Here is a 13,847-nt window from a genome sequence, read left to right on the forward strand (position 1 = left end):
AGTTTCCACTGCAAGCAGTTTCTTCCCTCATTTTAGGCTTTCTGAGCTGCACGGTTCTCTCCTGACAATGGTGATCATAGTACTCACTGCACAGTGTTGTCATGGAGATTATATGCGAACAGAGATAAAATGCATAACCCAGTTCCTGGCTCATTGTAGGTGTTGTATAAGTGGTGCAATTACTACCTGTAATTATGCCCTTTCTTTATATTTTACTTTACAGTAGAAATACCCAATACATGGCTGGCTTGGTACCAGTTTTCCTTCCTACATACATGGCAGATGTTGATATCAAGTAAGAAATTATTTTACACTAACCCCAGGTGTAACCTCAGAATTTGTCTCAACATAGAACTCTAGGCAACCACTACCTTTCAATCAGCACATGAACTACAACCTATTTGCCACCAATGCAGCAGGCCTGGTTAGGACACAGTGCTTATAGAATATGAACTGCCTTGGTTCTAGATTCCTAACTTTTACTGTGGACAAGAAATAGTGATATGTCAATAGATATAGTTATTAACAAAGAACTTGGAAGTCTGAAGTGCCAGCTGTGCCTCTACGTAGCTAGGGTATGCTAATTTTCTTTCCTGGGCTTTGGTTTCCCAAACTATAAAAGGGGAGATTTAGACTAGACTTGTCCATGGGTCCATGTGGTAACCTGAATGATTTTTATAAAAACATTTGTCAGTTAATGACACCACTCCATTAGGACAGTGTGGTTCAGTGTCAAGAATACTTGGGTTGGAATGAGCAAACTCATATATTGTACTCATCCTTGATATTTGCAACATTATTACCTGAATCTCCATTTCTTATCTACAAAGTAGACCCCACTATTCCTATTCTGCCTTAAGACACAGGTGAAACATAAATGAGACCATGGATGTGAAAGTGCTTTGGAGACTGTGACATGCTAATATATTGGGGATGCCGGCATGAATATGTAATGGGTAAGTGAATTGGGTGGTTCCCCAACTGCATCAACAGGGTCTGGGACGTAGGGCTGGCTTTATGGATATATATCAGGCATCTCTTTCATGCTTTGGCTGTAGGCTAAAACTGTCAGATAATGGCTATGATTTTATAATTGGTTTTTCTAACTGGTTGGGTAAGCCTACACAAAACATGTCTTGCTCTAAAATGAAAGACTAACAAGTGGCTTCTCAGTTACCTTCTTGCGCCAGTATGTTGAAAATGGATGATTTTAGCCTTGGAGTCTGGATCAGACATGGTTAAGACTTTGGTCCCTTTCCTGCCTGACATATTACACAGAGCACCTGAATAGGAAACTGAGCACATCATCCAGTTGGTTCATGCAGGGCCTGGGGTTTGCTCCAAGAAATTGCAGTGAGAACCTCGTGGGTCTGCACAGGATCCCACCCTCTTGCCTAAGGCAATACAGAGGTTTGCTTTCTAAGCTGGGTGACCTTGGGCAATTACTTTTACTCTCTGAGCATAGTCATTTACAAAATGGGGACAACAAATCCCCAATGCACTTCCAATGAAAGGATTAAGTGAGGTAATGCCCACAGGGTGTACTTAGTTCAGGACTGGATTCATAGTAAGTGCTAAGTAAGTAGTAGCAGTTGCTTATATGTTCGATCTATATATTGTAGCTCCATGTGCTGTTTGTTCAAATCCCAGGATGAACACATCCAAAGTCCAGGGAACTGCAGGTTTTCCTGCTTTGGGGCATTTATTTAAGTGGTTCATTTTGCCTAGAATGTAATTAGCCTACCCAGGTCTGACCTGGTTTCATGATGTTTAGAAATTTTATAGGTCTATTATTTGTGGTTTACAGACCCTACCCAGTTGCCCTCAACACCTACAGTCTCATGCTCTTTAATGAGAAGGATATTTTCCTGCAATAGTGGTTTCCTTTTGTGAAAGTGCTTAGGGCCAACAATTGTCCCTTCAAGATGGATGTACCTGAATTTCCCTGAGGTCCTACTGGTAAATGGAGCCTTCATCCACTGTTGTTTCCCTTGTATTTCAGATGCCTTGTTTCTTCTAATCTCATAATGATGCTATGAGATAGACATTATTCCCCTCATTTTACAAATAAGGAAATGGTGTCAGAGAGGCTAAGAACCACCGAATGGTAAAGGATGGGGCCAGGTGCTGGACCTAGGTCTGGCTGACCCTAAGTCTTGTGTGCCTTAGCTCTCTGCTTCTTTGCCTTGCTTGTGGCCTCCAGCCACATGACATCTCTACTGCCTCCACACCAATGTCTCATTTTCTCTCTTTTCTGATAGTTTTTAATAGACCACCTATTCCAGTAATTGTTCCCCATATGCCGTCTACTATTTATCAAGTCTTCAAGGAGGGGACACAAAGGGCATCAGGTTGGGATCTTGTCCCTCAGCTCCTCCTAATCAATTACTAACAAGACTGTAAGGTCCTTGTAGGAGCAGCTTTTAGAGAACCTGGCACAGACTGGCGTGTGTAAAGGGTCTAATTCAGTGCAAGAGCTTTGAAGTTTCCACCAGTAAAGAAATGTGATTTCTCAGGGATCTGTAGAAAGCTGAGCCATGTTCTGGGTTTCCCTGGCTTACATTCAGTTAAGCAGTTGCCCTGGCTGCCTATAATCTCATGCTCTTTAACGAGAAGGATATTTTAAGGACAGTAGTTGTTCCCTTTTGTGAATGTGCATTGGGACAAGGGGTGTCCCTACCCGGAAGAACTCCTTAGTGGATCCTGCTTCCAGTGTCCCATACGCGATTTCCGTCTGCTTCGCTAGGTCCTCCGCACTCTCAATGGGTGACACCATCCTCTCCACGGTCAAGAAGGCAGCCAGGTTGGCTGTGTATGAGGAGATGATGATCAAAGTGAAGAACCACCAAACACCACCAACGATACGGCCGGACAGGGACCTGAAGGCCAAAGGGAGGAGGTGTCAGAGGCACAGACATCAATTACAGAGGCTATGTGGAGGGGCTGAGGGCCAGCCTGAGTCCTGTCAGCAGAGCTGTCAAGCCCTATTACACCCTTTTCCTTGGTCAGCAAGATGTGAGACTTTAAATGTCGGAGAGATCTTCTCTGCATTTTGTTCCTTATTGCAGATAAGGACCTGTGGGGTTGCTGTCCTTTAGGGGTGATAAAGCCCCTCAGGTATATATTCACACTCATTTTCACACATACATATATGTCAAGACACATGCCAGTAAAGACACAGATATATCAACACTTGCTCCCCAAATCAAAAATACATGCAAACCTTCTGTTAAATGCAATGATATATACATCAAATATTTGTGCATACATATATGAATATAAATGTATTTATACACAGGATGCACATATTTGATTATGTCCAGAAATGTTTTCAGACTTGCCTTTTCATTATTGGCTGGCAAAGGTCACCAAAATGACGAACTAGAAGAAGGGAAGGGAGGACATACTAGAAGTAAATGAGAACAACAGTACTCCAGCTACTTTGGAGAATGTCACTATTGAGTGGAGGCACATTTCCCCCCACTATTATAGAGAAAGAGAATTTGGCCAAAATAAAAGACAAAGGATATTTTGTTCTGGATCAAATAGCCAATATGACAATTATACATAAGGTGCAAAGTTTATCCTTAATCTTTTTAGAATCCAATTCTCTCTTAATGCCTAAAACAATACCATGAGTTCCATGAGAGTAACAGAACCTTTTAGTTCTTTTGTGCCAGTACGGAGCACGCAGTAGGCCTCAATAACAAGTGAATGCATCAATGCTGCTGCCCCTCTCCTAACCTGGCAGCTGTATTCTCACTGGATTCTAGAGATCAGGAATAGTTTTCAGGGCCAGGAGAATCCAAACCTGCTTAGGGCCAAGGCTGTCTGGAGTCATGGCCTTGAACCAAGTCTTCAGGAGGCTACCTCCTCTTCCAAAATTACTGAACCGAGAGACCCAGCTGAGGTGTCCCAAATTGGGGATTATCTCGTGAAGTTCAAAGGCCTCCCAAGAAAAGTTCCAAGCCTATGGCTCCTCCTTCCCTGTTCTCCTTTAATTAATAGGCATCTTCTAGGCGGTGAGACCACTTACCCTGTATGGTATTTCCCACATCCCCACTTACTTAATTAAGAGACCAAAGAAAGAGTCTTTTGCTTAACAGCCAGCAAGTGTCATCCATGAAATACTTGGAGGGCTGGGGGAAGAAGCTCTTCTAACTGGGACATGATTTCAGTGCTTTGTTTGCATCTGATCCACAAGATGAGAACTTGAGTATGAGACAATTCCCCACCCTCAGGTCAGATCTGGTACAGGCAAAGGTGGGCCTCCATTCAATAACTCTGCATTTTCCCAGCTCCACACCAGAGGCAGGGGGTGGAGTTATTAGAGGCCAGTGCTGGGAATGAGAGTCTTTGCTTTTTCACTAACCAGCCATATAACCTTGGCCGGTTGCCTATCCAGCCAGGTCTCAGTCTTCTTCCTCTGTATAATCAGTGAGACTAACCATACTTCCTGTGAAAAATCTAAACTTTCAGAACTAGAAGGGCTCTTAGTCCATTCTTTTCCTTTAACTGACACAAGCTATTGGAATTAAAATGGTAGAGGGGAAAGCACTGTGAAACGTGCTATTGAAATACAAGACATTAATTTAATGATGATTATTCTCCCAGGGAACCACAGGGCAAAGCAGTACTTTTCTTAGTAGGGAAAGGACAGCTGTGATCTGAATGCCTTGGAGGTCTGCCTAGTCACCTGAATTTTATTAGTCTCATAACTTGGCATAGCTCTTCCCAAAACTCCCCAGGTAATTGAGGAATCCCTTATGTTTCTCCACAATTGGCCACGATGTAGATGGTTGTTGCACCCATTACTTGAATTTCATGTGTAGCCCTGTAGATGGGAAAGGGATGAATAGCTGCATTTTGCAACTGAAAGAATAGCAGTGAAGAGATTTAAAGCAACTTTCCCAGGGTCACACAGTGAGGCGGTGGCAGAGCAGGGAGTAGGAACCAAGACTTCATGTTTCCTGTCTCGCACTGTATCTGCTACAGAACATTCCGTTCCTCACCAAGTTATGATTCATTCATGGATGGGCATGGACTTCCTCAACTCATGCCACCTCTGTGATGTTGCTTCACAGCCAACACTCACTTCTTGCAAAGCTCAGTGGAACCTTTGGGAACCATAGAAAGCAGTCTCACCACGGACATCTCCACAGACTTGGAAACCTGTTTGTATTTGTTGTCTATCACTGCATACCAAATCACCACAAATGTAGAGGCTTCCAACAACACTCATTTATTATCTCATAGTTCTACAGGTCAGAGGTCTGGGTTAGGGTGTCTAGATTCTCTGCTCAGGGTTTCACCAGGATGGGTCTCACCAGGCTGAAATCAAGGTGATGGCTTTGGAGTCCTTTTGCAAGTTCACTGGTTGGTTGCAGAATTCATCTTCTTGTGCTTGTGGGATTGAGGTCATAGTTTCCTTGCTGGCTGCTAGCCAGCAGCTACTTTCAGCTACTAGAGGCCGTCTGCATTCCTCATTACATGCCCCCTGCATCTTCAAGCCAGCAAGTGTGATAAATCCCTCTTGTTCTTTGAATCTCTCTGAATTCCAGTAGCTGGAGAAAATTCTGCTTTTAAAGGGCTCATCTCATTGGGTCAGGCCCACCTGGATAATCTCTGTTAATATTAAAGTCAACTGACTTGGGACTCTACGTCTGTAAAATCTTTTCACAGCAGTGACTAGCTTAGTATTTGAATACCCAAGAGATGGAACCTTTAGAAATCTGTGGAACATACTATTTATTCACTCATTTTACAAGTATTTCTTGTACTGCAGGCGTTGTTGGGCATTTGGGAGATAAAAGTGATACACCAAAGTCTCTCCCTTTCATGGAAAAAAATGGGAAGTGTAACCTAGTGACTAAAACATAGGCTTTAGGGTCAGATACCCTGATTCTTTGTAAAGTGCTTAGCACAGTGTTTGGTGCACAGTAAGCACTCAGTAAAGCAACCATCACTACCTTATGAAAAATATCTTTAATGGTAATTATAGTACTATCTTAAATGATGTGACAGGTAAGAAAGCAGTTCTAATGGAACACAGAGGGCTTGCTAATTACCCTGCTGGTAGAGGGCAGGAAAAGTTACTAGAGGAGGAGAAACTTGTGCTAGGTTTTGAAGGAGATTGCCAAGCAGAATAGGTGCATGGGTGGGAGAAGGTAGACAGAGGTAAAAAGGAGGAGGTGAGTAAGATATCATCTTCTCTGTAAACTCCCCACCATTTGCCAGCAGAGCACTGAGCAACCCCTTCTGTTTTCCTATCACACCATGATCATTCTATTAAAAATTTAACTATTCTGCTGTAATGATGTAAGATGTTACTATGATTTTTCCTTATGGTACTTATTAACAATGATAATGATGATGTATTGAACTAAGGCAAAATCCACAGAAATTGGGAGGGCAGGCTAACTGAAGAGATGATGATATCAAAGTGATTTGGTAATCTATGGGAGTAGGGCCTGTGGGAGAGAATAATGCTCAGATGACAGTTCATGCGTGCCTTCTGGGTGAATTAATTCCGACATGGTCTTGGGACTTAGATGCTGGCTACAAGCTGTCTCTTCTTGCAAATGATGTTTTTGTCTTTGTTAACAAGAGGAAATTTGATAACTAAATGCATTTTGATAATAATTTTGATAACTAAATGTATCATTAAATGCATACTTGATGCTAGTGGAAGATAGTATGGATCTGATTGGACCATCCTCTGGGTTCCGACAGTTAGGCATTTCCTGCCCTGGGCATGGATTAGGAATCACTCCTGGTCTTTAAATGTGTATTTCAAATCTCCCAGTTTGAAGTTGTTGCTCCAGACCAGGGGTTGGCAAACTTGCAAAAGGCCAGGTAATAAATCTTCCAGGCTTTGCGGGCCTTGAAGTCCCTGTTGTACTACTTGTCTCTGCTGTTGTAGTGTGAAACCAGCCATGGACCCTACATGAACACATGCACACAGCTGTGTTCCAATAAAACTTTGATTACAACCAGTAGACTGGATTTGGCCTGTGCGCCATAGTTTTGTGACTCCTGCCCTCAATTCTGTGAATCGCACTTTTGATTTAAGCTAATGTGCAACAGTAGTCAAGAAATTTTTAAAACTCATTTATCTAGTTATTAGTACCTCCACAGAAGCACCTAGATAAAATATTGCAATGATTCATTTGACAGTTACTTTTGGGTATCCTCAGGGAGAAAAAGTAGAGGGCATTGGTCAAGAGAATGAGCTTATGGGTCAGATAAAACATGATGGGGTCCTGCCTTGTCACTTATTGGTTGTGTGACTTTGGGACAGTCACTAAATCTCTTTGTGCTTGTTTCTTGACAAAGTGGAATAATATTACTCATTTAAAAGATATTCTCAAGAATTAAAAGAAATTACATATGAAGCATGTAGCACATGCCGGCAGAGTGAGCATTTCAGGATGGAGGAATGCAGACAGTGTGAGGAGCAATGGTGCGGCTGCAGGTGGGAGAGCAGGCACTATGGCCAGGGCCTTCAGGAAAGCAGGTACTTGGGGTTGGTGTAGGGGGTGGGAGGTTATTAAACAGCAGTCAACATTTGATCCCATCAACCTCCTCTCCAGGACATCTCTGACAAGGATGTGGGTTTGTCAGAGATGAGAACGTGAGTATGAGTTTTCAAAAGCATGTCCTGTCATTCTCAAGAGGAAGGGGCCAGAAGGGAGACTCCTTCTGTGTGCCTCCATTCAGCTGAGCTCAAGAGGCCACTGAGCTCAACTTACTCCTTTTGTTATCTGCTTCAAATGACTGTTGTAAAAAATAGTAGTAGAAACAGAGGCGTGAAGCTCAGATGGCCTGCCTCTAAATTTCTGGGAGGAAGAAAGTCCATTTTGACTAATTACTGAGATGAGCTATGTTCAGAGAAGAGAGGTTCCTAGACCAGGGTAAACAGCTCTGACCAGCTGCAACAGTTCAACTGATGAGGCCACTTCATCCAAGATGCTGCGTCTGGGTGGCAAATCATCTTATTTGTCACCAGCTGCAAATCACTCTGCACTTCCCTGGCAGAGCTGGAGTGATTCATTTTAATTGCAGCAGGCGGAAGACTCCAAGGGGTGGGGATCTGGGGGCTGGACAACAAAGTCTAAGGAAATCCTAGTCATTTGTAAGCAAGTGTACTGCTCTTGGATTTGCAGAGCTATGTTTTGAAGAAGGATGGTCTTTTGTTCCTATCCTTTTTTCCCTTTAAGCAAGTTATGGGAATATAGGTTATAACACTGTTTGGGGGAAAAAAGGATGTAGATCAATTCATTCATTTTTTAAAATTGACTAATTCTTTGGTTCACTCTCTAAGCTTTGGTTCCCACACCTGAAAATGGAGATAATGAATTCCATCTCATGAATCGTGAAAATTCAGTAAGTCATGTCTTGCACTTAGTACAGGCACAGGAGAGCTCAAAATGTCACCTGTGGTGATGATGACAATTTCTTTTGGAAACACTCTTCTTAACTTCTCAATTTCCTCCTGCCTTGCAGGTTCATCCTTCTGAGTCTTCTTTGCTGGTTCTTCCTTTCTGCTTAATCTCAAGCTCTTGTGTTCAGAACTCAGGTCTCAGCCCATCCCTGTCTACAATCTTGCACTAGATGATCTGCTCCATCTACTTTAAAAGTAGATGCTGGCAACTCCCAAGTTTAGATCTCCAGTCTCTGAACTAGAAACACATGTATCCCACTGCCTACTTGACACCTCAAACCTGAAATATTCAAAACAAAATTCTTAATGAGCTCCCACCCAAAAGTCCACAAAAATACAACATGACTTACTCTTCTCCATCTCAAGAAATGGCACCACTCTCCAGCCTGCTGTTCAAACCAAACACCAGAGAGACATTTCTGACTTGTCTGTTTCCCTCACCCTCACATTCAGCCCATCAAATCCAATCATCTTCATCCCAAATAACATTCTAGATACTAGATATTAGTATCATATTTCTTGCTTCTTCTTTTGTCCTTGTACAACCCACTCCACACAATAGCCAGAGGGATATTTTAAAACTGTAAATAGGATCATGTTGTTCTCCAGCCCACTTAAAATCTGTCACACTTAGAAAATCAATTCAAATGCCCTATCAAGGTCAACCTGATATGATCCACCTCTAATCTCTTGTCCTGTATTTCCTGCTCTGCCTATGTTCCAGCCTCATTAGCCTTTTTGCACTTCCAAGAACACCCCAAATTCTTTCCCAAGCATCACTTACCCACAGTTCCTAGACACAAAGGAATAGTTGGCACCATACTGGTGTTAAAAATGAGACTTTCTCCACATATATTTTTGGGTTTAAGTTCTTAGAAGAAGCCACTTTCTTTTTATAGCTAGCTGCCTACTGGCTAGCCCACAATTCCAGAACATATGGTTTCCTTGTATCCAGAGCCCTCCCCAGAGCTCTTGCAATTTGCTGATCCACCAGCTGGTTTCAGAAGTGAGGTGGGCTCCAAGGGCCTCGGTCCCAGCCTCCATGGTATTTGAAGTCCTTAGAGTTGGCAGCATATTTAAATGTGGGATGTTGTGGGCTTTTAGAAAAAGAGACCCCAACCCATCAGCAAATGGGAGATAAAATAACCATGCGTGCTTTAACTAATGCTTGGTTAGCTCCAGCACAAGACATGTATTAAAAGGAGCTATTTTACTTAAAATAGCCAATTAAAATCTCCCTTTACCAGGTATTTTTTCATTCTACCCAGTTTCCTGCACACTCAGTCCTCCCTTCCACATATCTCCAACCAGGCTACCAGGGCAGCCCTGGAAGCAGGGAACTGTTTCTCTTCTTTGCCTCCCCGCTACTTAACCTGCCCCCCTCCCCCCCGCAATCATTTCATAAAAGGGACACTAAGCTCTTTCTGAGGCTGCTGTCTCTTCCATTTAATTAACTGTATGATTTGGGACAAGTTATTTCATATCTCTGAGCCACAGTATCATCTATCTGTGAAATGGGGATAATAAGAACAACCTAAAACCATTGCTATGAGGATGAACTGTATTGTGCTTAGCAGAGTACATGGACTAGAGAAAATACCTGGTAGAAACAGCTATTACTATTTAGAAATGAAAGATCATGTGGAAAGTTTGCTGTACATTAAGTGAGAAAAAGCAAGTTATAAAACAGACTATACTACATGACCCCATTTGAAAACACAAATTTGGCAGAGATAAATGTCTAGAAGTATATAAGCTAAGATATTATAGAAGTCATCTAGCTGGCTGGATTATGGGCTTTCTTTTTTATCCAGCTTCTTCTATTTTTTGATTTTCTAAACAAATACATATATTTATAATATGTAGAAAACCTAGAACATAATGTTTAAAATTATGGACTGTGAAATCCTGCAACCTGGGTTCAAATCCCAGCTTCTCTTACTGGCTGTGTGACCTTGGAAAAGTGGCTTAGACTCTCTAATTTTTAGCTCACTTATCTATAAAATGAAGATAATAGCAATACCTCCTCATACCAGCCATTAAGTATTATTATTCTTTCATCACTAACTTGGTGAGTGGCAAGGAGTCAGGAAGAGGGAGGGAAAGGATTGGTGTGGACAGAGAAGTGAGGGAAAGTCTCTCTGAGAGGGTGATATTTAAGCTGAGAGCTGAAGGTTGAGAATGATCTAGATGTGTAAAGAATCTGGAGGAGCAACGTTAGACAGAGGAAACAGGAAGAGCAAAGTTCTGGGGCAAGAAGAGGCTTCGTGTGTTCAAGGTCATTGATAGCATAGGGTGAGTCTAGAGATTGAGGCAGGAACAAGATCAAGCAGAGTGTCTGAAGCCAGGGCATGAACCCTGGATTTAATGATCAAAATATAGCTCCAGTGCCACCTCCTCTGAGAAGCCTACCTGGCTGCTTCTTCCTACCTTATCTCTCTGCACTTATCTATTTTTCCCATCAATACCACTCCTTATTCTGCTGTTTTTCATGGTTACTACTATAGTAACTTATTATATCATTAAGGAATTTTAGATTTCTTCATAATTCCCTAGAATCTAATGCAGTGATGGCGAACCTTTTGAGCTCGGCGTGTCAGCATTTTGAAAAACCCTAACTTAACTCTGGTGCCGTGTCACATATAGAAATTTTTTGATATTTGCAACCATAGTAAAACAAAGATTTATATTTTTGATATTTATTTTATATATTAAATGCCAGTTAACAAGGAAAAATCAACCAAAAAAATGAGTTCGCGTGTCACCTATGACACGCATGTTATAGGTTCGCCATCACTGATCTAATGCATTCTCAATATTTGAGTAAGTATGAAACTTCATAAGTAAGCAATTTGCAATGCTTTTTTTCCTGAGCTTTCTATACAGGAAAATGTTTCTTAAGCTAACTATTAGCAAAAACGTAATTGTATGAGGAGTCATTTATTCTATGAGTTAATACACTGATTTCAAAAACTTTAACAGCACCCATTTTGAGACATTGGTATTTCAAATATAGCCATAATTCCTACATAGTCGGTTCCCTCTGAATCTTTGCTCTGCAAAGTGGTTGTCATAGAGCAAATTATTGCATAAAGTTAAAATAATAAACTGTCTTTAAAAATATTGTATCCCAGCTGGTATTGCTCAGTGGTTGAGGATAAACCCATGAACCAAGAGGTCACCGGTTCAATTCCTGATCAGGGCACATGCCTGGGTTGTGGGTTCCATCCCCAGTAGGGGGTATGCAGGAGGCAGCTGATTGATGATGTTTCTCTCTCATCAATGTTTCTGTATTTTTAGCCCTCTCCCTTTCTCTCTCTAAAAATCAATAAAAACATATTTAAAAAATGTTGTAAAAGACTGATGTCACAAATTTAGGCAGAACTGTAAGGTGACATGTGGGTATTGCTTTAAAATAGTAAGTTTGTGGTAATTTGTTAATATAGCAATAGAAAACTAAAATATGTGTGGAAATCACTGTATAATGTTCCTTTGAGTATCTCTGACAGTTGAGGATGGCTGCAGTAAATCCCTAACCCATTGTTCTGTTCTAGCCTGGTCATCCACTTTTCCTGTTTATGTTTGTTGGATGAAGTCAGTAGTTAGGAGTAAAGGCTTTGGTGTCAGGCTGCTTGGCCGTTCTGCCAAGAACTAGAGGGTGATTTTGGACAAGTTACTTCATCACACTAAGCCTTAGTTTTCTCACCTACAAAATGGGAAGTGGTAGGCAAAAAGTTGGCCCCCCGAAGACATCCATGCCTTAATTCCTAGAACCTGGGAGTATGTTACATTACATGGCAAAAGAAACTTTTCCGATAGAATTAAGGACAGGGACCAGAACAGAGTGATTATCCAGTATATTTTTTTTCTAAAAAGTAGAAGAAAGTTGGTCAGTGAGATAAGACAGAAGAAGAGCCGGGAGATATTCAAAGTGTGAGAGGGACTTAGGCCTCCATTTCTAGCTCTGAAGATAGAGGAAGAGGGCCATAAGCCAAGGAATGAGAAAGCTGGGGAGAGCCCTTAGCTGAAAGCCATCAAGGAAACAAGGATTCGAGTCCTATCACCACAGGAATTCAAATCCGCCAACAATCTGAATGCGAAAGAAAATGGATTCTTCCCGTGAACCCCCAGAAAGGAATACAGCCCTGTCAGACTCATATTGAACTTTTGACCCATAGAACTCTAACATAATAAATCTGTGTTGCTTTAAGCTGCTAAGTTTTCTTATAGCAGCAATGGAAAACTAATACAGAGATGTTGTGAAGAATAAATACATGTAAGTCATATAGGACAGAGACTGGCAAATAGTGAGTGCCTATTCCATGGTACATTTTTTTCACTGTTGTTTTTATTAGCCATTCACTGCTCTGGCCACATTCACCTTCCCTGACCATTCAAATGCTTTCATTTGTGAACACCTCTTATCTTCTTGCTTTCCATGTATATCCTTAGATATTCTTCCTGAATTCAAAGTTTATTTCAGATGATATCGTTTCCAAGAGGATTTTCCAACCCATTCAGCCTGGTGCAATCTCTTCCAAGGCAGCACTTTTTTTTGTCCCTTTACTAGGTATTATATTTACTTAAACTCTAGGTTGTATGAGGGTTTGTTTTCTCTTTATTAAATTCTATGCCTGGTCAGCGTGCTCCACGGTTGATCCTCCACACTATTTTCTATGAACCAAGACATCACTGTTCAATTCCCAGTCAGGGCACATGCCCAGGTTGCGGGCTTGATCCCCAGTGTGGGGCCTACTGGAGGCAACCAATCAATGATTCTCTCTCATTATTAATGTTTCTATCTCTCCCTCTCTCTTTCTCTCTGAAATCAATAAAAATATCTTTTAAAAAATTCTATATGCTGGGATAACAAAAGAGTCCCAAATCTTTGCTTAAAACCACCAGGCATGTTTCTTTCTTTTTTAATATATTGTTTTGTTATGACAAGAACCCCTAACATGAGACCTACCCTCTTAACAAATTAAGTGTACAATACAGTATTGTTAACTATAGCCACAATGTTGTACATCTTATCTCTGGAACTTATCCCTCTTGCTTAACTGAAACTTAATGCCCATTGATTACCATAATATCTTCAAGGTTCACCCATGTGGTTGCATATTGCAGAATTTCCTCCTTTCTAAAGGCTGAATAATATTCCATTACATGTATATGTCACACTTTCTGTATCCACTTATGCATGATGGCTATCCAAATTGTTACGTATCTTGGCTATTGTGGATAGCACGGCAATGAGCATGGGAATGTTAATGTATCTTTGAGATCCTGACTTCTATTCTTTTGGATAAATATACAAGAATAGGATAGCTAGATTACATGATAATTTCATTTTTAATTTTTTGAGGATCCTCCATACTATTTTCTATAGTAGCTACACCATTTT

General features: G+C 41.2%; 1 protein-coding gene across 2 annotated transcripts in view; it reads right to left on the bottom strand.

The window, feature by feature from the left end:
- GRIA1 (glutamate ionotropic receptor AMPA type subunit 1) overlaps positions 1 to 13,847 on the bottom strand; it is a 272,265-nt gene that overhangs the window by 40,318 nt on the left and 218,100 nt on the right. For both annotated transcript variants that reach the window (XM_070414554.1, XM_070414555.1), the window contains exon 12: positions 2,681 to 2,879. In XM_070414554.1, the coding sequence (XP_070270655.1) occupies positions 2,681 to 2,879 (199 nt within the window). The remainder of the gene's footprint in view (positions 1 to 2,680; positions 2,880 to 13,847) is intronic.

Source organism: Myotis yumanensis, unplaced genomic scaffold (genome assembly GCF_028538775.1).
Source record: "Myotis yumanensis isolate MYYU_CA2020_CCGP unplaced genomic scaffold, mMyoYum1.0.hap1 SCAF_5, whole genome shotgun sequence".
Taxonomy (NCBI): Eukaryota; Metazoa; Chordata; class Mammalia; order Chiroptera; family Vespertilionidae; genus Myotis; species Myotis yumanensis.